The 23987-nt window shown below is 32.1% G+C and overlaps 2 protein-coding genes and 2 non-coding genes across 8 annotated transcripts; 1 reads left to right on the top strand and 3 right to left on the bottom strand.

The window, feature by feature from the left end:
• Nucleotides 1-896: 896 nt before the first annotated feature.
• Nucleotides 897-16030, bottom strand: LOC124531647 (galectin-4-like). Its single transcript, XM_047106121.1, has 7 exons — nt 15611-16030; nt 4216-4325; nt 3861-4007; nt 3191-3410; nt 2691-2809; nt 1907-2111; nt 897-1192 (listed from the first exon to the last, which is right to left on the bottom strand). Exons 1-7 carry the CDS (start codon nt 15725-15727, stop codon nt 1010-1012), a joined length of 1101 nt encoding a protein of 366 aa, XP_046962077.1. The 5' UTR covers nt 15728-16030; the 3' UTR covers nt 897-1009.
• A 66-nt stretch (nt 16031-16096) lies between these two features.
• LOC124531646 (RNA-binding protein 42-like) lies at nt 16097-23969 on the top strand. Of its 5 annotated transcripts, none has more exons than XM_047106119.1 (8): nt 16097-16157; nt 17049-17248; nt 17321-17540; nt 17706-17909; nt 18733-18855; nt 19507-19623; nt 20592-20730; nt 23734-23969. In XM_047106119.1, exons 2-8 carry the CDS (start codon nt 17202-17204, stop codon nt 23865-23867), a joined length of 984 nt encoding a protein of 327 aa, XP_046962075.1. In that variant the 5' UTR covers nt 16097-16157; nt 17049-17201; the 3' UTR covers nt 23868-23969. The 5 variants fall into 5 exon arrangements, with proteins under 5 accessions (XP_046962075.1, XP_046962073.1, XP_046962072.1 ...); XM_047106117.1 differs by lacking the exon at nt 16097-16157 and adding an exon at nt 16887-16968; XM_047106116.1 differs by lacking the exon at nt 16097-16157 and having other exon boundaries at nt 16893-17105; nt 17182-17248.
• Nucleotides 21191-21264, bottom strand: Trnat-agu. Its single transcript has one exon. It is a non-coding gene; the product is annotated as a tRNA-Thr (tRNA).
• Nucleotides 22929-23002, bottom strand: Trnat-agu. The gene has a single exon. It is a non-coding gene; the product is annotated as a tRNA-Thr (tRNA).
• Nucleotides 23970-23987: the final 18 nt, after the last annotated feature.

Below are 23987 nucleotides of genomic sequence, written 5' to 3'. Positions count from 1 at the left end.
ATGCTTAATACTAGTATCTAAACATAAATACAAATAATTATTTCTCTTCTCATTAACTTGTCAAGTTGTGGGTTACACCCAACTAACATGGCAGCACCTATCACATATACAATTGAAAACAACATAAAACATATAAATAAATGATTTAAAATAGTCTATTAAAACAAATTTAAATGCTATTACAATATTCTGTCCTATTAAGTTCATTTTAAAATGACAAAACATTTTTAATCAAAAACAAATCTCATTCTTATAATATAAAAATATTTTATTTAAGCCTTATAATTTCGCTATAATAGTCCAGGGCACGGCCTTTTGCAACACTGGTGTAGCTAATACTTTTCACAATTCCACTCAACGATCATCAACATTTTAACTAATGAATGTTGACATTTTTTATTCTAGCACCTGAAAACGTACCTATCTGTATCATCTGAAAATCTGTTTCATTAATAACTTTAATATCTTTAGTTCAGTTAATAAATTTATATATTTAGTTAACGATATCACATCCAATTACAGATCACAAATACGCGCGATTGCCTGCAGACGAAATGTATGACATACGAATTTGACCCTGGACGCCTGCTAAGCTTCCTTCCTTGTCATAACAAATAATTACAGTCAAATTTTCTATACGATTTTTCTATTTAATATATTGTGAATATGTATACTGTTAATGCACCGCCATATAGAGTCTTTAATACAACATGATAAGTAAGTGTATGTCTATTTCATTTTAACTTATGTTACTAACAACAGATCTCAAGCAACATTCAAAGTTTTCCAAGATTTAGTAGCACTTTTTACTTACGATGACTAACAATAACATCACATCTTAAAGTAGATCAACCTACTCAAAACTGTCAAAATTGTTGAAATTTATTATATAGGTTTTTTTTTTTTTATATAGCGTCCAATATCAGTGCGGTATTTAAGCATCGGCTTATATGTTCTGTTTTTTTTTTTTATATAGCGTCCAATAACAGTGCGGTATCCAAGTATCGGTTTATATGTTCTCTGCGGGGGTGCCGGCTAGCGGGCAGAGCAACAGGCGGCGCGGATAGAGGTCGCCGCGCATGCGCAGCGCGCGCACGCCCGCCGCCGCCGCGCGCGCCTCCAGCTCGCCAATCAGCACGTCGTCCGCGAACACCGACCACTCGCCCCCCCCGCGCACTATGCGCAGCGTCGTCTGCGGACCGAATGAGTTACGTATTACTTCAAAATTTAAGAAATAATGATTATTAATAATAAATAATAAATAAATATGAGACAACATCACATACATTACTCTGATCCCAATGTAAGTAGCTGAAGCACTTGTATTATGGAAATCAGAAGTAACGACGGTACCACAAACGCCCAGACCCAAGACAACATAGAAAACTAATTGTAATCTACATCGACTCGCCAGGAATCGAACCCGGGACCTCAGAGTGGCGTACCCATGAAAACCGGTGTACACACCACTCGACCATGGATGTCGTCAAGATTATTGCCAAGCAATAGCTCAATTCCAAACCTTTTTTTAATTAACGAAAGAAAATGTCTTTATTTTCTTACAACTTTTACTACAAGTAAAAGGATAGTGGAGATAACACGTGTTTTAATTCTGTCCTTTGATTGTATTTACACTTAAATAGTTACAACAACAACAACAGCCTGTAAATTCCCACAGCTGGGCTAATGGCCTCCTCTCCCTTTGAGGAGAAGGTTTTTGGAAGATATTCCACCACGCTGTTCCAATGCGGTTGGTGGAAAATAGTTATAACGTGAAATTTTAAAACTTTGAAAGCATTATTTTTCTTTGGTTATTTTTTAGTTATATACCTATACGTTTTAAAAAATGTATTTGTTGCTAGTATAGTAGTCGTAGTCGTAGTCGTAGGGTCGTCAGTCGACTGACCTCCGTCCCGGGCACGAGTCGCGCGCTGCGCTGTCGGCGCTCGGGCCCCCAGGCCCCCAGCCACGTGTTGAGCACGACGAGCTGGCGCGCCTGCTGCGACTCCACGTGCGCGCGCACGTTGACGTGCACGTGTATGTTGGCGCGCGGCCACTCGCGCGCGTCGTCCATCAGGTCCACGGCGAACGAGTGCAACAGCGGCCGCAGCCTAGGGCGCGACTTACAATTAGCTTACAGTGATTACGCATGTTACATTTATATTGACTTACTAACATAAGAAGCGTTTACTGAAATCGTGCCACGAGTAATCTTGTATTTCTCAATACATGATGAAAATTATTTGAAAGTAAATTAAAAAAGTAAAGTAACAGCCTGTAAATTTCCCACTGCTGAGAAAGGCCTCCTCTTCCGTTAAGGAGAGGGTTTGGAACATATTCCACCACGCTGTTCCAATGCGGGTTGGTGGAATGCACATGTGACAGAATTTCGATGAAATTAGACACATGCAGGTTTCCTCACGATGTTTTCCTTCACCGCCGAGCACGAGATGAATTATAAACACAATTAAGCACATATATATAGTGGTGCTTGCCTGGGTTTGAACCCGCAATCATCGGTTAAGATGCACGCGTTCTAACCACTGGGCCATATCAGCTCACTGGGCCATCTCATGAGCTGAGAAGTAAATTAAGACAATAAAGCACAGAATTAAATTTTCAAAGTAGTATCATAAATAATATCATTTCCATAAAATATGAACTGGTAAAAAAATTAATCTAATTATTACCTGCCCGTAATGACTACTTGGTAGCCTTCTGGAATTCCGTTCGGTAATCTTGCGATGACATTTGGTCTCCAACTAGGTTCATCATCGGCCGGTGCAGTCAAACAGTCTTTCAAAGGAATCTATAATAGTAAAAAGTATTTTTTTATTCGAATATATATATTCGAAAATAAATAGACTTCGAATATTAACTAAGGTATACGGGCTCAACCTGAGCCGGACAATCGCCACTGAATCTATATTTCATAACAATATACATAAGAAGAAAACACATGTATTAACCAGTATATCCAAATGGAGCAGTGGAGTGAAATACCTAGACTTCAAAACCTTTTCAGGATATACTGCCTCAACTTAGCAGTAGGAAATACATGCTGTTAATATCTTTAACTTTTTACAGAATTTGATCGATAGCAATACATACATTCATCCACACACACGTACAAATAAACAAAGCTTAAATGGTAATATTCAAGTTTTGCTCAAGTTTACCTAGAACTTACTTCAAGCGGAGCTGGTGCTAAAGTAGGGTAGACATCAGTCCTCTGTATCTTCAAGTTGGCATCTCTGACGCCAGTGACTTGAATCCAGTCAGCATTAAGAGCGCTTGGATTTCTATGTGCGAAGCTGCAATAATGTTCCCCATCAACGGCCCAGAGTGTTTCTTTTTCGTCTACTAAAATCTCTATCGAAAATGCTCGATTTATTTTGAAAGGAAATAACCTGGAACGAAATAGAAATCGTAATTATACGAAAGTTACGTTAGTTACACACTATACTATACACCTAGGGGACTAGTTTAAGACAAAAGGTATCCGTGCACAAAAACAAAGGTAATTACGAATTCCATTAAAATATATATCAAAAGTTCATTCTTTGTCAATATATATTTTTCATTTTTAATGCAAATGGTTATTGGGCCTTCTCTTTAAAATTAAATAGTTAATAAACAAAGAAGATATACACGGGTCTTATGCATTTTCGCGAACTATAAATCTTTTACTGAATTTTTCGTGTATCTGTTATAGTTCTTAGTGACGAATTTGTCATCCCATCAGATTGTGAAATTGAAGAAAAAGACGGTGCGCCTATGTGAAATAAATTCGAAGGAAATCAAAACCTCTAAGGGGCATTTTTTGATTGATCATGACACACTTATTTTAATTTTGTCACCTATAGGCAGTGGTCTCTTCAGCGCCCCATTTATCATGACGCCTCGTATTTCTAACAACATAGCACTGCGGAAGACGCACGTTAAAATGCACGGCGATATCACCTCGCCCGGTCTCTGAATCTCCACATCCAATATTTACTGCGAACCTGACAACAATAATGAGGATAAATAAATATAAAATCATCAGCATTTATATGCAATGAGGTTACTTTAATTGTATTCTCTGTAACAATAATAATGATTTTTCCCAGACTGACATTAATTGAATCTTTATTCAAATTAGTTGTTATATTTTATGTTGATAATTAGCTATGTGTTTAAGAACCCTGATCAGGTATATAATTATTATCATACCATGGTAAATCGTCGGAGGGCGTTCCAGTACATAGTATATGGGATCCTATTGATAAGGGTTCTTTCAAATTTTGAGTAAATTTGACATCGCGCGCTTCAGCAAGCTGATTCTGAAATTATGTTAATACAGAATAATAAAATACATTTTCATACGCCTTGTGTAACAACTTAGTACTTGATGATATTACATACAAATAAATATGCAAACAATATCATACATTTAAGTACATGCACTTACATAGCTACGATTTAGGTTTTAATTATTCAATACACGCAAGGTACCTAACCAAAGTCGTCAAACGTTGATTCATAGCTATGAGGTCATCAAGCCAAAGTAATGAGCTGTCTTTAATTGGTGCCAGGGTTAAGTAGGAACGCTTTGAATTATCAAAAATATATTGTTTTTACGAACTGTTTATGGAATTGCATGTTAAGACTTAAAACATTCTCAATCCAAAATAGAAAGTACAGAACAGAAAGTTTCTAGTTTTCAAGAATTAAAAAAATCTCCCAAATAAATTGTGCTGTACGGAAACTGGAATTAATCTTGATTTTATTTATATGTTGATACTGAACTAGTAGGAGCCTTCGTTCAGTTTCTCGCTTGGATTTGTCGTGTAAATAGTTGCGTGATTCGTTACGATCAATAAGATTTTACGCAAGGGTATTTCCAAAAATTTCACATTTAGTTATTACGAAGTCTTATTTTCGTACCTGAGTCCTGAATGTTTAGATACTATAATTTATAATTTCTTATTTTTTTTTTGTAATTCATGTCGTACTGCGAATATAAATATTGTTATACATATTCATACTTCATAAAATTATATTTGAGTACCTACATTCCCTACTCAATTTTAGTAAGAATAGATTAGAAATTAGACTTTGATTTTGATAAGGTAGATAATATTTTAAACAAAATAGCGTTTATATACTATTAAATCTATATTACGAATGTTCTAAAGATGAAATAGATCAATCTCATGGATTTCCAACCGATATATTTTCCGAGCTAGTGGGCACACATTTCCTAACGACCTATTTTCGTTGTTACGATCAAATGAACCGCATTTGTTTAAATGACATCAGTTGTTAAAACAACTGAAGGTAAACCTTCACACCTAAAATAAGAAGACATTCATAAAGTGAGATTAGTCGCTGGCTATTTATAAATATGCCTGTATATTAAAATATTATGTATAGAAGATTGTTTTAGTTCCATAACACATAACATACGACAACATTATTAGCATGTCAACCACTTATTTATCATGCTCAATTTTCCTTTACCGATGTTATTGGTATTTCTTCATTATCACTACATTCTGGCGGCATAGCCCGGCAAAACAAACGTTGGCAGAAAGCACTGCAACCGCACCTGTTCTCACAAACCATTGCCGCGACAAAGTTTTAAATCACTGCACACCATATGCATATACTACAATGATACACATAGCATTCTCACGAAAATATCCGCTCGAAAAACCAATGCTATTACCAGCTAGCGTCCTAGTTACGATTGCAACTACCGCGTCCTCTGCTTGCAGTATGTGACTGCAAACTGTGACCGTATCGCCGTAGTAAACATTAAACAGTCGGCGGCGCACCCCACAACGCCTTCTGACTACAATTTATTATATTTAACTATTTTATATGTTGCCGATCTCAATCAATAATTAACAATTACATAACTTTTATAATTATTTATAATATATTAACAAAATACACTATATAAGCTGCCATCTATTAGAATATTTAGTAGTTAAAGGTTATTTTATCAAATAATTCCCTTACAACGCCATCTGTATTTAAATTATTGAAATTGAACTTCAAAGTAATATCATAAGCTTTGTCAATTGTGCTGATGATTTTATAAAAATAATCGTGATCTTTTTTAAGAATTTGTGTCTCCTAAAGTTCGTTGTCCTATTAATGTTGCATTTTTATGTAAAAACATTAAGTTTAATAAAAGTAAGCTATAAAAATGAATGAGAACAAATAAATAACAGCGTTAAAAGAGCTTATTCTAAATGACGAGTCTCAATTTCTATCATTTTTAAGCTCATTTGCATGTATTTTTTTATGGCTTTTATTCGTGCCAAAAAGGCACCGATTATTTCGCCAATGTCACGTGCGATGGAGATTGAACGGTACTGTCGAGATTGCAGGCTTAAATTAATTTTAAGGGCACAATAGTAGTAGATACATTTGCACGTAACTGAGTCTGCGTGTATAAAAGGTTGTCCCTAAATGTCAACTTCGATATATTTTTATGCTTAAGGTCTTCACCGATCGGAGTAAGCCCGTTTTATTAACGATAATAGGGGCTCGTCTCGGACTTTTTACACAAAACTCTAAGTAATTTATATACGTCAACCTTCCTTATGAATCGCTCGTCTATTTTATTTTATTTGTTGGAGTTTATCGCGAACATACAGACAGGCAGACGCGGCCGGGAGACTTTTTTTAAACGGTTTTATTTAGTTCGACCTTTTAGTCTAATATGCCTAAAAGCTATTCTGCCTAGTACTAAAATATTTCTGAACGGAACTAGAAGTTCAAAATACCAAGCAAGCCCTGGTGTTAAGTGTTCTTTCATGAACCGCCATTCCGCCGCTGACATGGTTCATGTTATGACGGCCACTGCCATCAGAGAGAATAATGACCGGGACCAACTACGTAAGTTGATAGGTCAGTAACTTTTTATTTATTTTCTAGTTTTCAGTGCACATAAGATAAACCTATTTAACTTAAAAGTTTTTTACCGATTTTTTATTTTTTAATATGTAGTGGGGTGAATATACGCTATTTGCATTTCAAAGGTCTATAGACAATTTTTATGTTAAACTTATTATATTATTGTTTTTCTTTGCGTAAACGATAAATAGCATGGTCTTAAATCTGGCCCACATAGTCTATTCACGATAATTGTTTAATTTAAAGCATTGTTAGATTAAAAACAGTAAAAATGTATACTCCTCTGGCCTGCCCATTAATGAGTTATAATTATTTAATGGCAATATATTTTAAATACGTATGCAAATAAGATTTATTTTCAAATAGTCACAAACTTTTATAAACATCGAAACATATTTAATTAAAATACACTGTAAAAACATTTATTATTATAAAAAACAAATACTTATTTTCATGTCATGTTACAAATGCGTCACTTCATCTGGCAAAGTTTTAAAGAAGAAAACTTTTATTTAAAATCGCCGATTTATGTTTTGTCCTTTAATTACTCGCGTACAACAGTGTGAAGTTAGAAGCATGCTAACGGTCTTTTGCAAAACTTAAATAATATTACGTCAATTTGCGATTCACTCTCGAAAAGCGTGCTTGAGCCAGTCGTTGAAGTATTTCCTATGGTAAGCATATTTTTTTGTATTTTATTGTTACAAGTATGTTTATTTTCTCAATACAAGGTTTAATGTGTGTAGATGTTATGTGTTACGACAAACAGTGGTGCGAAAATGGGGTGATATTGTTTTTGAACATTATTTACGATTTTGTCACTTCTCTGGCGTCACTTCTGTGGCATATTTCGTGCCAGAGGAAATACATGAACGCCAGAGAAATGACGAAATTATGTTTTGTTATATATCTAATGTGTTAAGGCTTTATTTTATTTGCTCAAGGTACTGTAGCATAATCAGACATCATGGAGAATGTTAAAAGAAAGCAAACAAGAGAAAAGAGGTTAGAAAAAAAGCGACAAGCTGAAAGATTACGCTATCAAAGAATTAAAAACGATCCAATTAAAAGAGCAGAATTAAAGAAGAAAAGGAAAGGCAGCAATATCAGAAGAAAAAAGAAAAGGGACAAATTAAGACCATACATGATATGACAAGGGAACAAAGTGCAATCAGAAAAATATGGAGAGAAGACTAGAAAGCATAGAGATCGCGTAAAGCTACCATCAACTAGAAACTTTCCGGTAACACCACCAAAGTCTGATAATGAAGACCAACTTCCACTTCCACAAAACAATATCTCTTTGGCTGCTAAAAAGCGATCAGAAACTCAGTGGAAACTACGAAATAAACTAATAAAAAACAAAAAATGAAATCAAAGATTTACGTCAAAAGATGAGTTACTATAAAAAGAAACTACTGCGCATCAAAAAACAGGAAATCCAAACTCAAAAGTGTCCGATCTTTTACAAAGCAATAGTAAAGACAATGGAATGGAATGGAATTACCATGAAGCTGGCCATGGCAAAGGAGCTCCAGATGGTATCGGAGCAACGTGTAAACGAATCGCTGACAAAATTGTTGCTTTAGGATCTGACATTGCCACCATCAACAACCTTGCTACCAAATTAGATAGAAATTGTCCCGGCATTCAAATATTTGTGATAAACGAAAAGAAATTGATTTTCAAAAGAAGATCATGGAAGACAATAAAGTAAATATCAAACCTTTTACTGGTACACTAAGAGTGCATCAAGTACGAGGAAACCATTTGAGCAATATGCTTTACATGAAGAGCCTCAGTTGCTTTTGTAGCATTTTTTGTCCCCATTTCCATTTAGGCGACATTAAATACCCCTTCGAAAAAAGCAAATTGGATGTTGCTGCAGTATATACTGATTCTGAGGAAGATGTACCAAATGAAATGGTTGCGCAAACGTCTAGTCATCTGATTAATTCATCTGAAAAAGACAATAGAGACACTCCTTTGTCTGTCAAGAACGGAGATTTTGTTCTTGTGGAATACCAAATTAATAATAAAAAATATAAATATGCTGGTGTATGTTCGACAGATTTTGATGAAGAGGAAGGAGACATCAGGGTTACATTTTTAAAGGTCTCCAATTAAAATGGTACTCTTTTTAAATTAAACGACAATGACATGTTTGATGTTAAATAGGAACAGATCTTGACCATATTTCTAGTGCCAAATGTATTTATGAAAGGCTCACAGAATACTCTACAAGTTTGAAAAGCCAGTTGATGTGTTTGAAAAGTAAATTGTTCAGTATTAAAATTTTTTCATTTAATTTCGCGAAAATTGTTAATTCTGTTTTTTACAAATAATGAAACAGTTCATGTATACTGTGGACTGATAATTTTTAAGTTGATTAAATAGTCTCGAGACTGATAGGTGTATGATTAAATAGTACTATTGTTTTGTTTTAGAAAAGGAGTTTATATTTTTGATTTATTTAGTAAGTTGATTAAGATTACAGTGCCTTAAATGTTACAAACATTTAGTTTTTTTATTGTTTTATAATTTAAAAAAGTATAAATTATTAGTAATAGTATTATTTTACTGTGATTTTCATCTCAGATGAGACTGATAAACAGAAGATACTTCATTCTGTTATTTTAAACTGGTTTTGAAAACTTAAGCATTGAAAAACTATTCATATAATAATAAGGTTGCATTAAGAAATCATCAAGACTGAATGTATCTTTATAATAAAAAGAATATTCTATATCATTTTATATTACTTTTATTTAATATAAGCTACTGTGTGTCACTCTCCTGGTTCAATTGTCACTACTCTGCCAGTAGTGTCACTCCTCTGGTAACGCATTTTTCTCTGGTACTTATAAAACACAAAAAAATGAGAAATTCTTCTGGCCCCCATCATTACAAATATAAAAATAGTGTCAAATAGAGAAATAATAAATATGAAATAGATTATATTACTTTTTCTTGTGGGACACAAAAAAATCAAATAGCGTATATTCACCCAGTGAACATGTCGTAATAATTACAAAGTGATAACACAAAATTACTGCCATTAAATAAATGTTATAAAATTACCATTTAATCAGTAAGTTAACGGTTTTTGATACAAAAATCGCGAAGTAGAACTGACTGTCAGTAAAGTGTAAATGTTGTGATTTACAATGGTTTGTAATTTGGGAAAAGCAAAAGTTTGCTTATTTTCAGAAACTAATGAATTGAATGTTATATCTCACTTTTATCAGATACTTTTGGCACTACATTCACTACTTCATTTCAGGTAGTATGCTGTTGTCTATTGCAGATTTATTCATCATTCATCAGGAATCTCAATAGACACTACCAAATAACAAAATTGATTCTTTTAAAACGTAGCACTTCGTTACTGTCAAGTCTGACCAAAAATCCGAACCAGTGGCAGCATGATGCAATGATTCAGATTTGCTATTATGAAGCTACTTCAAAACAGAATAGAAGAATAGATTTGATTTGATTTGTTAAACATTTGCTTTAGCGCACTGAGGCGATTAAAACACCTATCCAAAAATCGTGCTTATTAAGGGCGCTAAAAAATATGAAAAAGTTGGTGCAACCGTATCTATAAGTAGTTGTCCACATAAAAATGGTTGCCAACTAAAACAGAGATAAAAACACAGATTTTTGGCAAATGTTATGTTCCATCCAAAGAAAAACTGACTCAAAAATTTTTTGATAAGCTAATTTTTGTTCGCAACGTTACCCCTGGTTGATTATTACTACTTTATGTTTTTAAATAAAAAATTATGTTTATCTTATTTTATTTCTATTCTTATTCACTTCGTTTGTTGTAATTATGGTAGTTTTATAGGATACAAAACGATGCGGTAAATCAGTGACTTTTAATAAACTTTGTAGCCTGGTCGGCCGGGTTGCAATTAGGCTAAGGTGAAATTTTATATTTAATTTTTTTATTCAAATTATGGCCGCACTCCAATAAAAAAATTAAGTTACTCTCAGATAGGTGAACCGAATAGAATCTATCAAAATTATCCTTCAAAATCGGCCGATCGGCTCTTGAAAATAAATATTGTAAGTACAATAAATTATTTCAAACGAAACAAACATATTTATGTATTAATACCTCACTAGTGTTTAAAATAATTAGGGCATTTGAAATAATAAGTTAATTAAGTTTTTAATTAACTTATTAGATAGCAGTAAAACAAGTTTTAAGCATGACATTGTGTCATAGTTGTTGTAAAATTAAACGTTCAAAGAAGCTTAATATATAGGTGACAAGGAAAAAATTAATATTGATGTTTACACATAGATAAACCTTATCTTTGATTATGAAAAGCAAATTAAAGATAGATTAACTCTTTCTGATAATCGAAGATAACGATTTGTCTGTAATCTTAGATTTGGTTATTGTAAACAGTCGCTAGCCGCACTATCCCTGTACTGAGAGGCAATTTACGTATAAAAAAGAAAAGTGTAATGTGTAAATGTGGCACGGGACAACGCTCGGTGCGGTATGGGTAATGTTTTGCCCTTTTGTGGTAAAACAGCGTTCAATTTACACTGAAATGATTTCCTCATTTTAATTTTTGATTTTTTTTAAATAGATAATAGATTAAAAAGTGCCGATTTTTTTTATTCTTTTTATAACTGATATTTTGCCAATAATCCCTTAAAAAGATTCGAGGAACTTTGTCTCATTTGCAGTTAAAGCACTTAGACCTTGGACTAACAGTAACTATTTTAATTTTTTGTTAAGGCCATGTCAATTTAACGGAGATTTAGCTGAAAATAGTTTTGTGATTGCTCATATATATTATTTCGATAACAATAGAAACAATATCTGTCTAATTATTTGTGTTTTTATTGATTTAGGTTATGAGTTTACTAATACTAATAAAATGATTCCAAAATTTATGGATCTTGTAATTAAATTGGTGAAATAAACTGTGAACTAACGAGACAAATAAGGGCCTTTGTGGCCCTTATTGCAATCCCGCATGATTATTGCAATCCAGGTATGTGGGACCGAATCATCTCAATCCCGCTGAATCAAATATTCAAGAATCAAAGTATTACTTTGAACCAAAGAAATCATATTTTCTAATCTGATCAATATTTCTCATAACGCAGCGCGTATAATCCACGTTCCTCTATAACTCCCGCAAGTCCCGCGGGATCATATAGAAAATCCATAAGCAACAAATTAATGTTTTTAAATAAGTTACGGGGTAGTAGTAAGTACAGGGGTACAGGGATGGTTGTACAGGACTAAAACGTAGTTCTAATTTTAATTATAATAGTATTAAAATTAAATCACTAACAAAGTTTAAGGTTTCCTTCGATCGGTAGGTATATAACATATACACAGAGATGTGACATATCATTAGAAATATTTGTATTTAAATTGCAAATACAAAATAACCGGTTTCTATTTCGATTTTCCTGTTTCGAGAAAAGTATAATTTATTTCATTTTAAATACTTTTCTGTAATTATTGAAATTGCTTTTTTAAAACATTTTTATATATTCCTAACATCATCAACCAAACACATTTTACTTTACCTAGGCCAGGCAATCCACTTACTTAAGCCTATTCCAATTGAAGGAATTAATATAACCAATCTTAGATTTACGTATACCATGCAATTCGATCGATTAACTTTTATTTTTTCGGCTAAACTACTTATATCTACTTTAATTTTACTTTCACAGTTCGGATAACAGTCTTAATATTATAGATTATAATTTAAGCTACCAGTCCGTCGCATCGACTAGTGTATGCTGCACTAGTCGACTTGATTGATGACTTACGTATCAGGGACGTAGTCGCTTACAGAATTTTTAAAGACAATACTGAGGAATAAAGGTATGGTAGAGTTTCCTGGTAAGCTGGAAATAGAAGGAAATTGAAAAGAGAGATTTTGTAAAATTAAAAAAGATTGACTCTACCAAAAGTTACGTTACATAATAATAAAAAATGTTTTCCTTTTTCAATCGACTTCAAAAAGGAAATTATCAATTCGTCTGTATTTTTTTATGTAGTATGATGTTTCTGATTTACCTCTACAATAATATTGATAAATATGAGTGTGGGTCCTCCGGCATTTTGTCATCCGAAATTAAGTAAACGTGATTTATTTTGGCTTCATACACCAGGGTCTACTATAAGCCAGGTAACTTCAAGCTACTGAGCTAGGAAGAATGTCAACATTAGATTGTATCATGTAACTAACACATGGGTAGTCATATCGTATCGTATATCTTATGCGCTCACAAACATCATGATGCACAAACGGATTTTCATTGCGAATCGATATGAAATTGAGGATGTCCGACTTGATCGACAGTCAAGTGAACGAGCATATTTATGTATGGATATTAGAGGATACCTTCCGTGGTTTGACATAGCGTCTTGGTATGACATAGTTGTAACATCGTTTCTGAAATATCTCAGAACACCAACTTGTTACTATGTGACTGTGAACGTGAAATTAGGATTTTATATTAAATTACACGATTAAAAACACCAATCTGACAATAACTGCAACCCATATAAATATTCGATAATCGAAAAGGGATTACTACATAACAACGATGTGAGTTAAAATAATAATTATCATACATTGAAATGAATAACAAGGTAGAGGTGTTTATTACAATCTCTTAACAACTGCGTCTCATGACACTTGCACAGCTCGAATGTAAAATTATTGTAATGAAACATTTATGTTGCAGATATTGTGAATTTATTTTTGTTTCAGATAATTTTCAGTGCTAAAAGCAGATAAGAACAAATGATTTAGTGTCATTGTATATTTTATTTTTGAATTCGAAGCGCTGCCACGCAAAAATGTAGCGATGTAAGTTAAGTGTGGAACTTTACTAGATTAAACCAGTTTTCTTAATCTGAATGTTATGAACGATGATATAAATTTGAGCAAATATACTTTCGTACGTTTCTATAGTCATGCTAATATTTATTAGAATCAGAATGTTATGAGTTTATACACCTAAAATGAGGAGTGTCTGTTTGTTATATCAAAATAGCCGTTCTTTAATTGTAATTCGTTTTTACATGTTTATGTAGGTAAACACGGTACATACACTATAATGACATTTTTTTACACCTTTTTCTGTCTGTCTGTTTGTTCTGACTAATCTCTGAAATGGCTGGACCGATCTTGACGAAACTTTCACTAAAAGATATACTTTTATTTTCATAAAATAAAAGTACTTTTCTTTTATAATTATAATTAAAGTCACGCTGAATGTCCAAATATTGTCGCGCGTGTTATCACTCCGCTGTGCCTCTAACCAACGAAACATATATATTTCGTTGGTAAGAGGCCCCCGATTTGACAGGTTATACTCGTTATAATATAACTAAACAAAAAATAGTCACGATAAAAAATCTGCCCTCTTAAAAAAATATTCTTACTGGCTATAGTCATCAGTAATCTGTCACATTACATATATTAAGTGAATAATGACATACATATATATACTAACCTAAATAAATGTCAAAAAAAGATTACTTCTCAATATAATAATTAAACTAGCTACACTTTTTTATACTACTGCAAAATACTAACACACTCTAGAAAGTGATCAGATCAGAGCGTAGTTATATTTTGAATTTTATAAAATTATAATATATCATATGATATATAATTGGTCATTAAAAATGGTTAAATTCACTGTATTTAGATTTACAAATTATGCATTGTCTTCTAACTGAAGGTTGGTATCAAGTGAAGCCAAAGCCAAAGGCAAAACCTAAGTTGAAATAACCCTAAAGGTTTCAGGTCAAGGCTGGTTAAGAGGAATATTATGGATATGAAATTTTGGGTCAGGACAAGGATAAAACTTATACTCAATAAAGATTATCTGATTGTTTCAAATAGTTTCAGTTATGACTATTTGATTATTTTGAAATTATATCATAGTAAATAACAGGATAACAATTTGACTTTATTTTCTGTAGGCTATTATTTTTAACTGAGGATAAAGGATATTGTTGACATACAATTAGGTACTCTCTCTATAATAAAATAATATGTATCAGATTCAAGTACCGGTTTCAGATAAACATTTGACGATCATGGTTTCAGATAAATATTTGATGCAAGTTTCCAAAGATGAATTAACAAAAGTTTAATAACATTTTATAACAGTATTCCAGAACTATTTTTTTTCAATCACACAAATAGTATTTTTTATATAGTTATATGCATTGCATTTAAGATACAAAAACCATAAATAGTGAAAACAGATTACTGTATTTTATACTTAAAGATAAGAACAGTTGGTACTATAAATAATACAACAAAGAATTGTTTATTATTTTAAAATACTCTCTCATTATGATAACTTGATAGGTTATTGTTTTTATATACAATAAAAATTTAATGGTACATGATATGAATATAGTATGTGCAAATTATCACAATACTTTTGTTTATGTTAAAAATTGAAATATGAATATGGACACATCTTTTAGATATAAATTATATTCCCATTTATCTATACTCTGAATATGAACGAGTAAAACAACTGCAGTAAAGTAAAGCACATAATTTATATTGGAATATAATAAATATATATGGATACATGACAGTGGTAATCAATTATGTTCTAATAAAGTTATTATATCATAAATATCATTTTTGATAATGAATTTAATAAACATTCTTACCTCAAAATCTAAAGCATCCTCAGCAAAATCATATTCAATAAACTCTTTCGGTATTTCACCTTCTTCTACGCCAGACATCGTTATACAATTTCCACATTTAAACACTTCTCCAGGCATAATTTTGTTAGGGTTTTAAGACATACAGTAAAACATAACAATACATGTAAATTTATCACATTACAAAATGTACTTTTTTACTTACTTACACTATTATAGATATCCGCAAATTTAATGAGTTTAATATTGTACCTATAACAATAATAAGCCACTGCTTGAACTTGTTTTTAAATAAAATATAATTTTATGTTTAAAGATTAATTAAATCCCTTTGTAAATGCTATTACTAAATCGCATAAATAGTAATAAAAAAAATGTTGTTTCAGTATGTCTTACTTTAAAATAGAATACGAATAATATGAATGCAAGCAAAAATACAGCTTCGCCTAACTTCTTCAGAAATCAAATTTATTTCGAAACTGATTTGACTTTTACTTTGAAACATCACCAGAGACAGAGTTACTATACTTTTGGACAAGAAAAGAGTGTCGTGAGTATTGCATTATGCAGCCGCAGCTTTACTATATTGCAAATAATTTCATACTACAAAAAGAGGCAATTAAAACTAAGTATACTAATTTAGTCACGGTAAAAGTGAAAATCAATAAGGAAATGAAATTATCATTTGTTGTTTTGTTTATTTCTTTGTTTTAATGCATTCTAGATTCATTGAGTTTTAAATCATTACGATTATACATAAGTTTTACTCCCCACAAAAGTAAAAGAATTATAATAAAATTTTATATCTATTGTAAGTTTCCATAATACTTTAATAATTGATGATAGTAAATTTTTCTTTTGACGACCCAAGTTCACCAATCATTAGATTTAGAAATTAGACCATATTATGAAAATCGCATTAGTAAAAAAAATTAGTTCAAATTTAATGCAAATACATTCAATAACTTCAATTTTGTGTTTTATTAAACATTAAATACTATAAATAAAGTAAAGTCCTAAGGAAATAGTAAAGTGTGTCAGTAAAAGGTATGTAATTAACTAATTAGTAATCAGTATTAATAGCATTAATAGAAAGACTCATATTCAGAGTTATAATAAATAAATTTTTATTCAATTCAATTCAATTCAATTCTTGGTTTAATGGCTTTTAGTTGTGCCGACAAGGCACAGATTATTTCGCCAATGTCACGTAGGATGGAGAAGACACGAAAGAGATTGATATTTTTATTCAACATTACAACATATCTATATGTCAACGTTTAACTGTCATTGTCAACCTTAATCACTTATAATCGTAACTCGAAAAAGTGCTTTACCTAGATAATTATAGCAGTAAATGTGTAAAACTAAACAACTATCTTGAATTAATAATAGGTTTGATAGATATGTATATGTATTTTCGTTAATATTACGATTGCAGGTGCAACGACATATCGCAAATAGATTCTCAGAGCACGCCACTAAAATGCATCATTCTGTACGTACTATTAAAGGAATTATTTAAGAAACCACTTAGTTGACGTTACTACGTAAAAGTTTTGGATTTCTTTTAGTTGAAACCTCGCGCAGCAACATGGACGATTCAAGTAAATTTCAACAGATGCAAGATGAAATGTCGAGGTACGTGTAATTTCATATTGTCAAGAAATCTGTTTAGTACGAATCTGTATAGTATTTGAATATTTTTTGTAGATTTGAGGCTGAGATATCAGGGTCAGACATGGTCATTCGGCCAGTGATTGGTGCTGGGACCTTCGGCGCTGTACAGCAACAGCTTGAGCGTGCTGTGCCTCCTCCGCCGCCTCCACCGGCGTTACTATCTCAGTTCGATCCATCGGTTATGGGAGCCCGTTTGATGTACCCAAATGTACCACCGCCACCACCACCACCGTCTATGATGGTGCCGGCTTCTGTAAGTTTACTACTACTACTACTACTAATCCTTTTTAACACACCAAGACCAAAATTCATAAACAAACTGCATTAATGTTTTTTTGTTTTACATTATCTGCTTGTAAAGCTGTTATAGTTAGGCTAGTATATTATTGTTATTAATGTGTGTATTAAATTCTTCCAGGTACAAAGACTTCGACCATCAGGACCACCAGATCCATACCCTGGTCCGTTGCCATTTCTAAGGCCAGGTTTACCGGGTCCCCAGCTGATCCCACCTCCACCTCCGAAACCTCAGCCCGTGGTTCTGTCGGCAGCGCCCAAACTTTATAAACCAAAGCCGAAAGACGATGAACTGAAAAAGGAAAAACATGAGAGTAAAAAACGGGTAATGCTGCTAATATTTTTGAATAATTAGAAGAGACTAGATGGTCCAGTGCTTACATTACCTAAAGCATAACAGAAGAATCAAATCTGAGCAAGCCTAGTTGAGTTTTCGTAGACTGAATTAGTTATTTCATTAATAATGAATTTCATGAATTAAGAGTCGAGATGGCCCAGTGGTTAGAATGCGTGCATCTTAACCGATGATTGCGGGTTCAAACCCAGGCAAGCACCTCTGTTTCATGAGCTTAATTTGTCTTTATAATTCATCTTGGCTCAGCGGTGAAGGATAACATCGTGAGGAAACCTGCATGTGACAAATTTCATAGAAATTCTGCCACATGTGCATTCCACCAACCCGCATTGGAACAGTGTGGTGGAATATGTTCCAAAAAACCTTCTCCTCAAAGGGAGAGGAGGCCTTTAGCCCAGCAGTGGGAATTTACAGGCTGTTGTTGTTGTAGTATGTATATTCTCAATAAAATATACATATTGTTGTTGTTGTTCATGAATTATTTATTGCAATAGGCTTAAAAGAAATCTATATATTAATGACTTGTGTATTATTAGGATAATTTGCTCAGCTCAAAGAAATCTTTCCACCTCCGAAGAGTGTAGTTTCTCCAGCTTTAGAATATACAGGAGCAGTACTTGAACTAAAAAATTAAGTTTATCAAGGGATGTTATGCTATTATAGCTCCCATTTTTCATTTTAATAGGGTCAATATTTTATTATAACAATAAAATTATTTTATAATCACCCAGTAATGAAATATACAAATTTAGTATCATATAGGAATCATATAAAAGCAGTGAATGTATTACAGAAGCGTGAGCGTGCCCCGTCGCCGGTGCGAATTGCGGTGCCTAAGTCGCCTCCCGCTCCTCCGCCCCCCGCTCCCGTAGATGTTAGCGTGCCCAAGGGGAAAAAGGAGAAGAAACATCGAAAGGTATCTCCAGAAATCTTTCCTAGTACACTAGCTCCTTACTAAAATTTATTATGAATAGGAATTCATGGGATCAAATCTAAATATATGTTGAGTTTTAAATTGTTTATGAAATGAAATACAAATATTCTATATTTAAAAAGCTTACTAGAGCACTTTTGAAACATCATGTTACAGTGTTGAATTTAATGTAAAGCTACTGGTTCCAAAAGTAAATTTTACCAAGAAAAAACATCAAGAAACTCAGTTCTCTTTTCAATCATTTTAATTACAGAATATATCAATAAAGGGCAGGCAAATCCTCATCCTATCTATAAAGAATGAATCTTCTAGATAGGATAAGGGTGTAATTGATGTAATGGAGGTCAAGAGATTTAATTTAAAAGGCCAAGTAAAAATATCTGTAGAATCTTATTATCATGCTCAATTGTGAATGAAAACAAACTTTAAAACAGTTGATCTAATATAATAACATAAAATTCGATAATTATATTGCCTTTCACATTCAGTCTTAAGTATCGTACATTATTTAATTATATTATATTATATAGATATAATAATGTATTTCCATTCATTTGAATGTAACAGGATTATAGAAGAGTATGTTATCATTATTTACTTATATTCTAATATTATATTAATTTGAATATTCAGGTTGTGAGGACAGCCGGTGGACAAGTTTGGGAAGATGTGACTTTACTGGATTGGCCAGATGATGATTTCCGTATGTTCTGTGGCGACCTGGGAAATGATGTGACTGATGAACTTTTGGTAATATATGCATAACACTAACATTTTATATATGCATTTCAGTGTTTAATAATTTGCACTTGTATTTTTTATGATATAATGCTATTATAGACAACAACAAATCTGATGAGTGGTTGATAAAGTCCTACTACCAAGGCAAAGCCCTACCACCAAGCATATACATATGTCTGGGTCTCAGTGCTCGAATTTAATACAACTATACTAATTATTTAACTATTTTATACAACAAACTTTAATTATATTTACCATTTATGAAATATATGCATAATAAGTATATAATAGCTCCCAACGCAAGCATTATCAAAAATGTTAGTTAAGTTTTTGGTACTTCATAGCTCAGTGAAGAGTTATGCAAAAAGGATTCGTCTCATTTTTCGAAATTTGTTTCGAAAACTTCATAAGTGCATACTTATGAAGTTGTCGATGTCCCAGGCACAGTCCTTTTTTAACTGGGGTAATATAGAAAAATTGTTTACTGTATCGTATCGTGTAATGGGTAACAGGGGTAACCACTGTACTGTACAATGGAAAGAAGGAAAAATTAAGGTCTATCTTCACACACATATCTGTATCATATCTGTGTAATGAAAGTAAAAATATTGAAATCGAAAGTCCCAATTACAAATAAGATATTATATGACTAAACCATAAAACATAACATCAGCTGATACAGACTTAATATCTTAAAGATTTAAATTACAAACCCTTATACAAGAAATTATAAACAAGCTGCGAAATTATAAAATACAAAATTTTTTTAATAGACCTTTTGTGCTTATGCTTTTCTTATACGCACAAATTATATTTAAAAAAAATCACCTCTTTTTGTATTTCTACGTAAATTAAAAATATTGTGGTAAAACCGAAAAAAATAGTTCTATAAATGCTAAATTCTTGTTTATTATTTAATAATTTAATTTTTTTATTGTTCCATATGATAATAATGTTTCATTTTTGTAATTTTCCAGACACGAACCTTCGGTAAATATACATCGTTTCAAAGAGCTAAGGTTATCAGGGACAAACGCACAAATAAAAGCAAAGGCTTCGGTTTTGTCAGCTTTAAGGACCCGGGTGACTTTATAAAAGCCATGAAAGAAATGGACGGTAAGCTTTCACACATTATTATATTTTACTACCTATCATTCTTATATTCATTGGAATACCTTTTTCATATAAAAGAACTATTAGTTAAGTTAACTACTAGTTACTAAGTTACTAATAAAAGTTTGACGGATAAGAGTTGCCTCACTTATTCTATTTTGGTTAATGGTTGACATAGATACAGGTTTGAAACTTAGTGGTAAATGCTATATGCTAAGGCATTAAAAAAAATTAACTTATTTGTACTCAAATGTTACAAAAATAAAAGTAAAATAACAAAATATTTGCATATATTTTTTTTATTAAAAGTAGGGCTATGGATATTTTCCATTTGAGCACTAGGTCAAGGGTATAACATGTGAGATCCTAACATGTCACAGTTATTTAAATTGTGAATATTTATAATATCAAACACATGGTTAAATTCAATCTAAAAAGAAATTAAAAATATAACGTATTTACAAGGCCCCGGCGAGATTCGAACTCACGATCTCCTGTTTACTAGACAGGCGCTTTAACCAACTAAGCCACGGCGCCGATGACACATGTGATCAAAAATATCAACTTATTAAACTCGAGCCACAATAGTTACAGTGTGCAATATCAAGGTGAATCGGTGTTATCTCCTTATTGAATGAAGTATGAATCATTTAATTTACTCGTAGCGGTTTACACATTTATTTTGATCTAGAGAACTTTCATGCATCTTAACATTGTATGGCATATATATACGTAATCGAATCTTTTACATCTACACAAATATTTATAAATTATATTAATTAAACAATTCTAAATACATTTGTTTTTCAAAGAATCAAATGGTTAAACATTGTGGGATTTTATGTACGTCAAAAATTGAACAACAAATATTTATGGGTTATATTTCAATGAATACGTGTTAAATAAGACAATATTATTTTGTTATTCTTATTCATTGTTATTACGTCATTGATACAACTTTCATCGAATTTCGTATATTTATATTTCGATATTTTTAAACTTTATGAAATTTCATAAAATTATTCGTGTATAACATATTGATACGACACTCAAGCAGATACTTATTTTTGCGATATTATTTGCCAAAATTTAATTTAAAGTCAACAAAGAAACACTTTTCATTTAATGAAAAACATTTAACAAACACAATGTACAGATATCGTCATCACAGCAGACACCATTTTTATTGAAGAAATTTAAATATTGATAATCAATATTACATATCAATTCGTTCATAATAATTGAGTCGATAATAAAATGTGTATTTATTCTGTAGTCCCTAGTGTCATCTAGCAAAAATTTAATGTCTCTTGGCCTCTTGGTACAGCTTTGTCCTTTAAACAACCGGAATGCGGCAATTCTATGTATTCCAATTTGCCTGTAAAATAACGAATTAATGCGTGGTACATACCCGGATGGTTTTGCACAAATCTACCATCATGTAGATGTTATAATCAAATATTAAAACAAACCAAGTATTTTGTTGATGTAGGAGATCTGTATTTGCTAATTCAAAGCTACCTCTCAACTCCCACGCCTTTCCGACTTCTTGAATATTTGATTGGATAATGTAATTTTCAATATATGAAGGAAAATAACGTCTGGAAATCCATGGCTACGGGCGGTGATATTGTTTATTTATAATTAAATACAAAATATTATAATAATATAGATTTTATAAGCATTCATGTAAAATGAAAAACAACTAGAAATTTCATTGCATATTTGTAGTATAAAACATAATGATTAGACCATAATAAAATGTTTGTCGCATTTTTGAGACTTCATATAAAATTCGTAATAAATAGATATTCAGTCTAATATAATACTTCCTATTTACCTGAGAACAGTTAATTATATGGTAGACAAAATATGGGATTGATTGGGACCGCTTGGGATCTACTTTAATCTAATTCAGAATTATTTAAGCCGTTTCTGAGAAATCAATAAGTAAAGTAGGTGTTTTTGCAACGTTGCGTCGAATTAAGTACTTCGTTTTAAAAATCAGTTTAGTTTTTTGTACTATCACTAACTGAGGGTTGTTATTATGATTTTATATTTCATATTATATGTGGTAATGAAAATCTTTATCTCTAATGCGATAATTCGTTTAGCGTCATTTCATGTCAGGGACTATTTTTTTTAAAACAATAAATTTGTGATAAATATTAAATAAAAACTTATGTATAAAACTAACCACAAGGCCCCGGCGAGATTCGAACTCACGATCTCCTGTTTACTAGACAGGCGCTTTAACCAACTAAGCCACGGCGCCGATGACACACGCTATCAAAAATATCAACACTATGCAACTGTATAATTAAAAATAATATATAACAAAGAATGATGGAACGGAACCGGTGTGAAAACATTTGCTCGATAATATTGTGGAGATGATTATTATTGTCTTATTGATGCCACTTATAGTATTTCTAGTTTTTTAAGGAAACTAGTAAAAGTCAAACCTCGAATTATATTTCAATCTGACTTGTAATTGGTTGGTTTCCGTTGTGATGTAATGGGCAATAAATGAAGTCAGTATTAAGTCGGATTTGAGTTTGATAAGGGCTTAAGGAATTTAGCTTATTATTTACTTGTTGATTAATTGACGGTAGTTGTTGTCACCAAAAATGAATGAGTCTTGTGCTAGTGTAATTACAGATATAAGGGACACAACATCTTAGTTTCCAATGTTGGTGGCGTATTTGTGACCACATCAGTTTACCCATTTCAGGCAATCAACCGATGACATAAATAAAAACATATAGGGGATGGAAAGAACATATTACAATGCAGAGTTTTACCGTGTAACATTTTGAATGCATCACTTTTTAAATGATCAAATGTTTGTATTGTTATGATTTAATGATTTTTTTCGAAGCGATCTCGCAGTTTTAAGCATAATATCTCGGAACTAATTAGAGTTAGATAAGACTTCCCATCCAATTTTCAGCTTTTGTTTTATTGATTTGATTAACAATTTGTTTATTACCAATATGTTTATAGGTCGCTACGTAGGCAGTCGCCCGATCAAGTTAAGGAAAAGTACCTGGAAGAACCGAGCCCTGGACGTCGTGCGAAAGAAAGAGAAGGAGAAAGCAGCCCTTCTCGCTCTCCTCATGTCCGGAAACAAAAGCTGACAGATTTAATTTGACATTGACGTTAAGTTTGTCAAACAACATGCAATGTTTTAGTTTTAATTGCACTTAGCGTGATGTATGAATAACAATTATTATTAACTAGCACTGTATTTCATTACT

The sequence above is a fragment of the Vanessa cardui genome, chromosome 8 (genome assembly GCF_905220365.1).
Source record: "Vanessa cardui chromosome 8, ilVanCard2.1, whole genome shotgun sequence".
Lineage (NCBI taxonomy): Eukaryota > Metazoa > Arthropoda > Insecta > Lepidoptera > Nymphalidae > Vanessa > Vanessa cardui.
The sequence above is the reverse complement of the archived record's forward strand: the minus strand, read 5'-3'. Positions and strand labels throughout refer to the sequence as shown.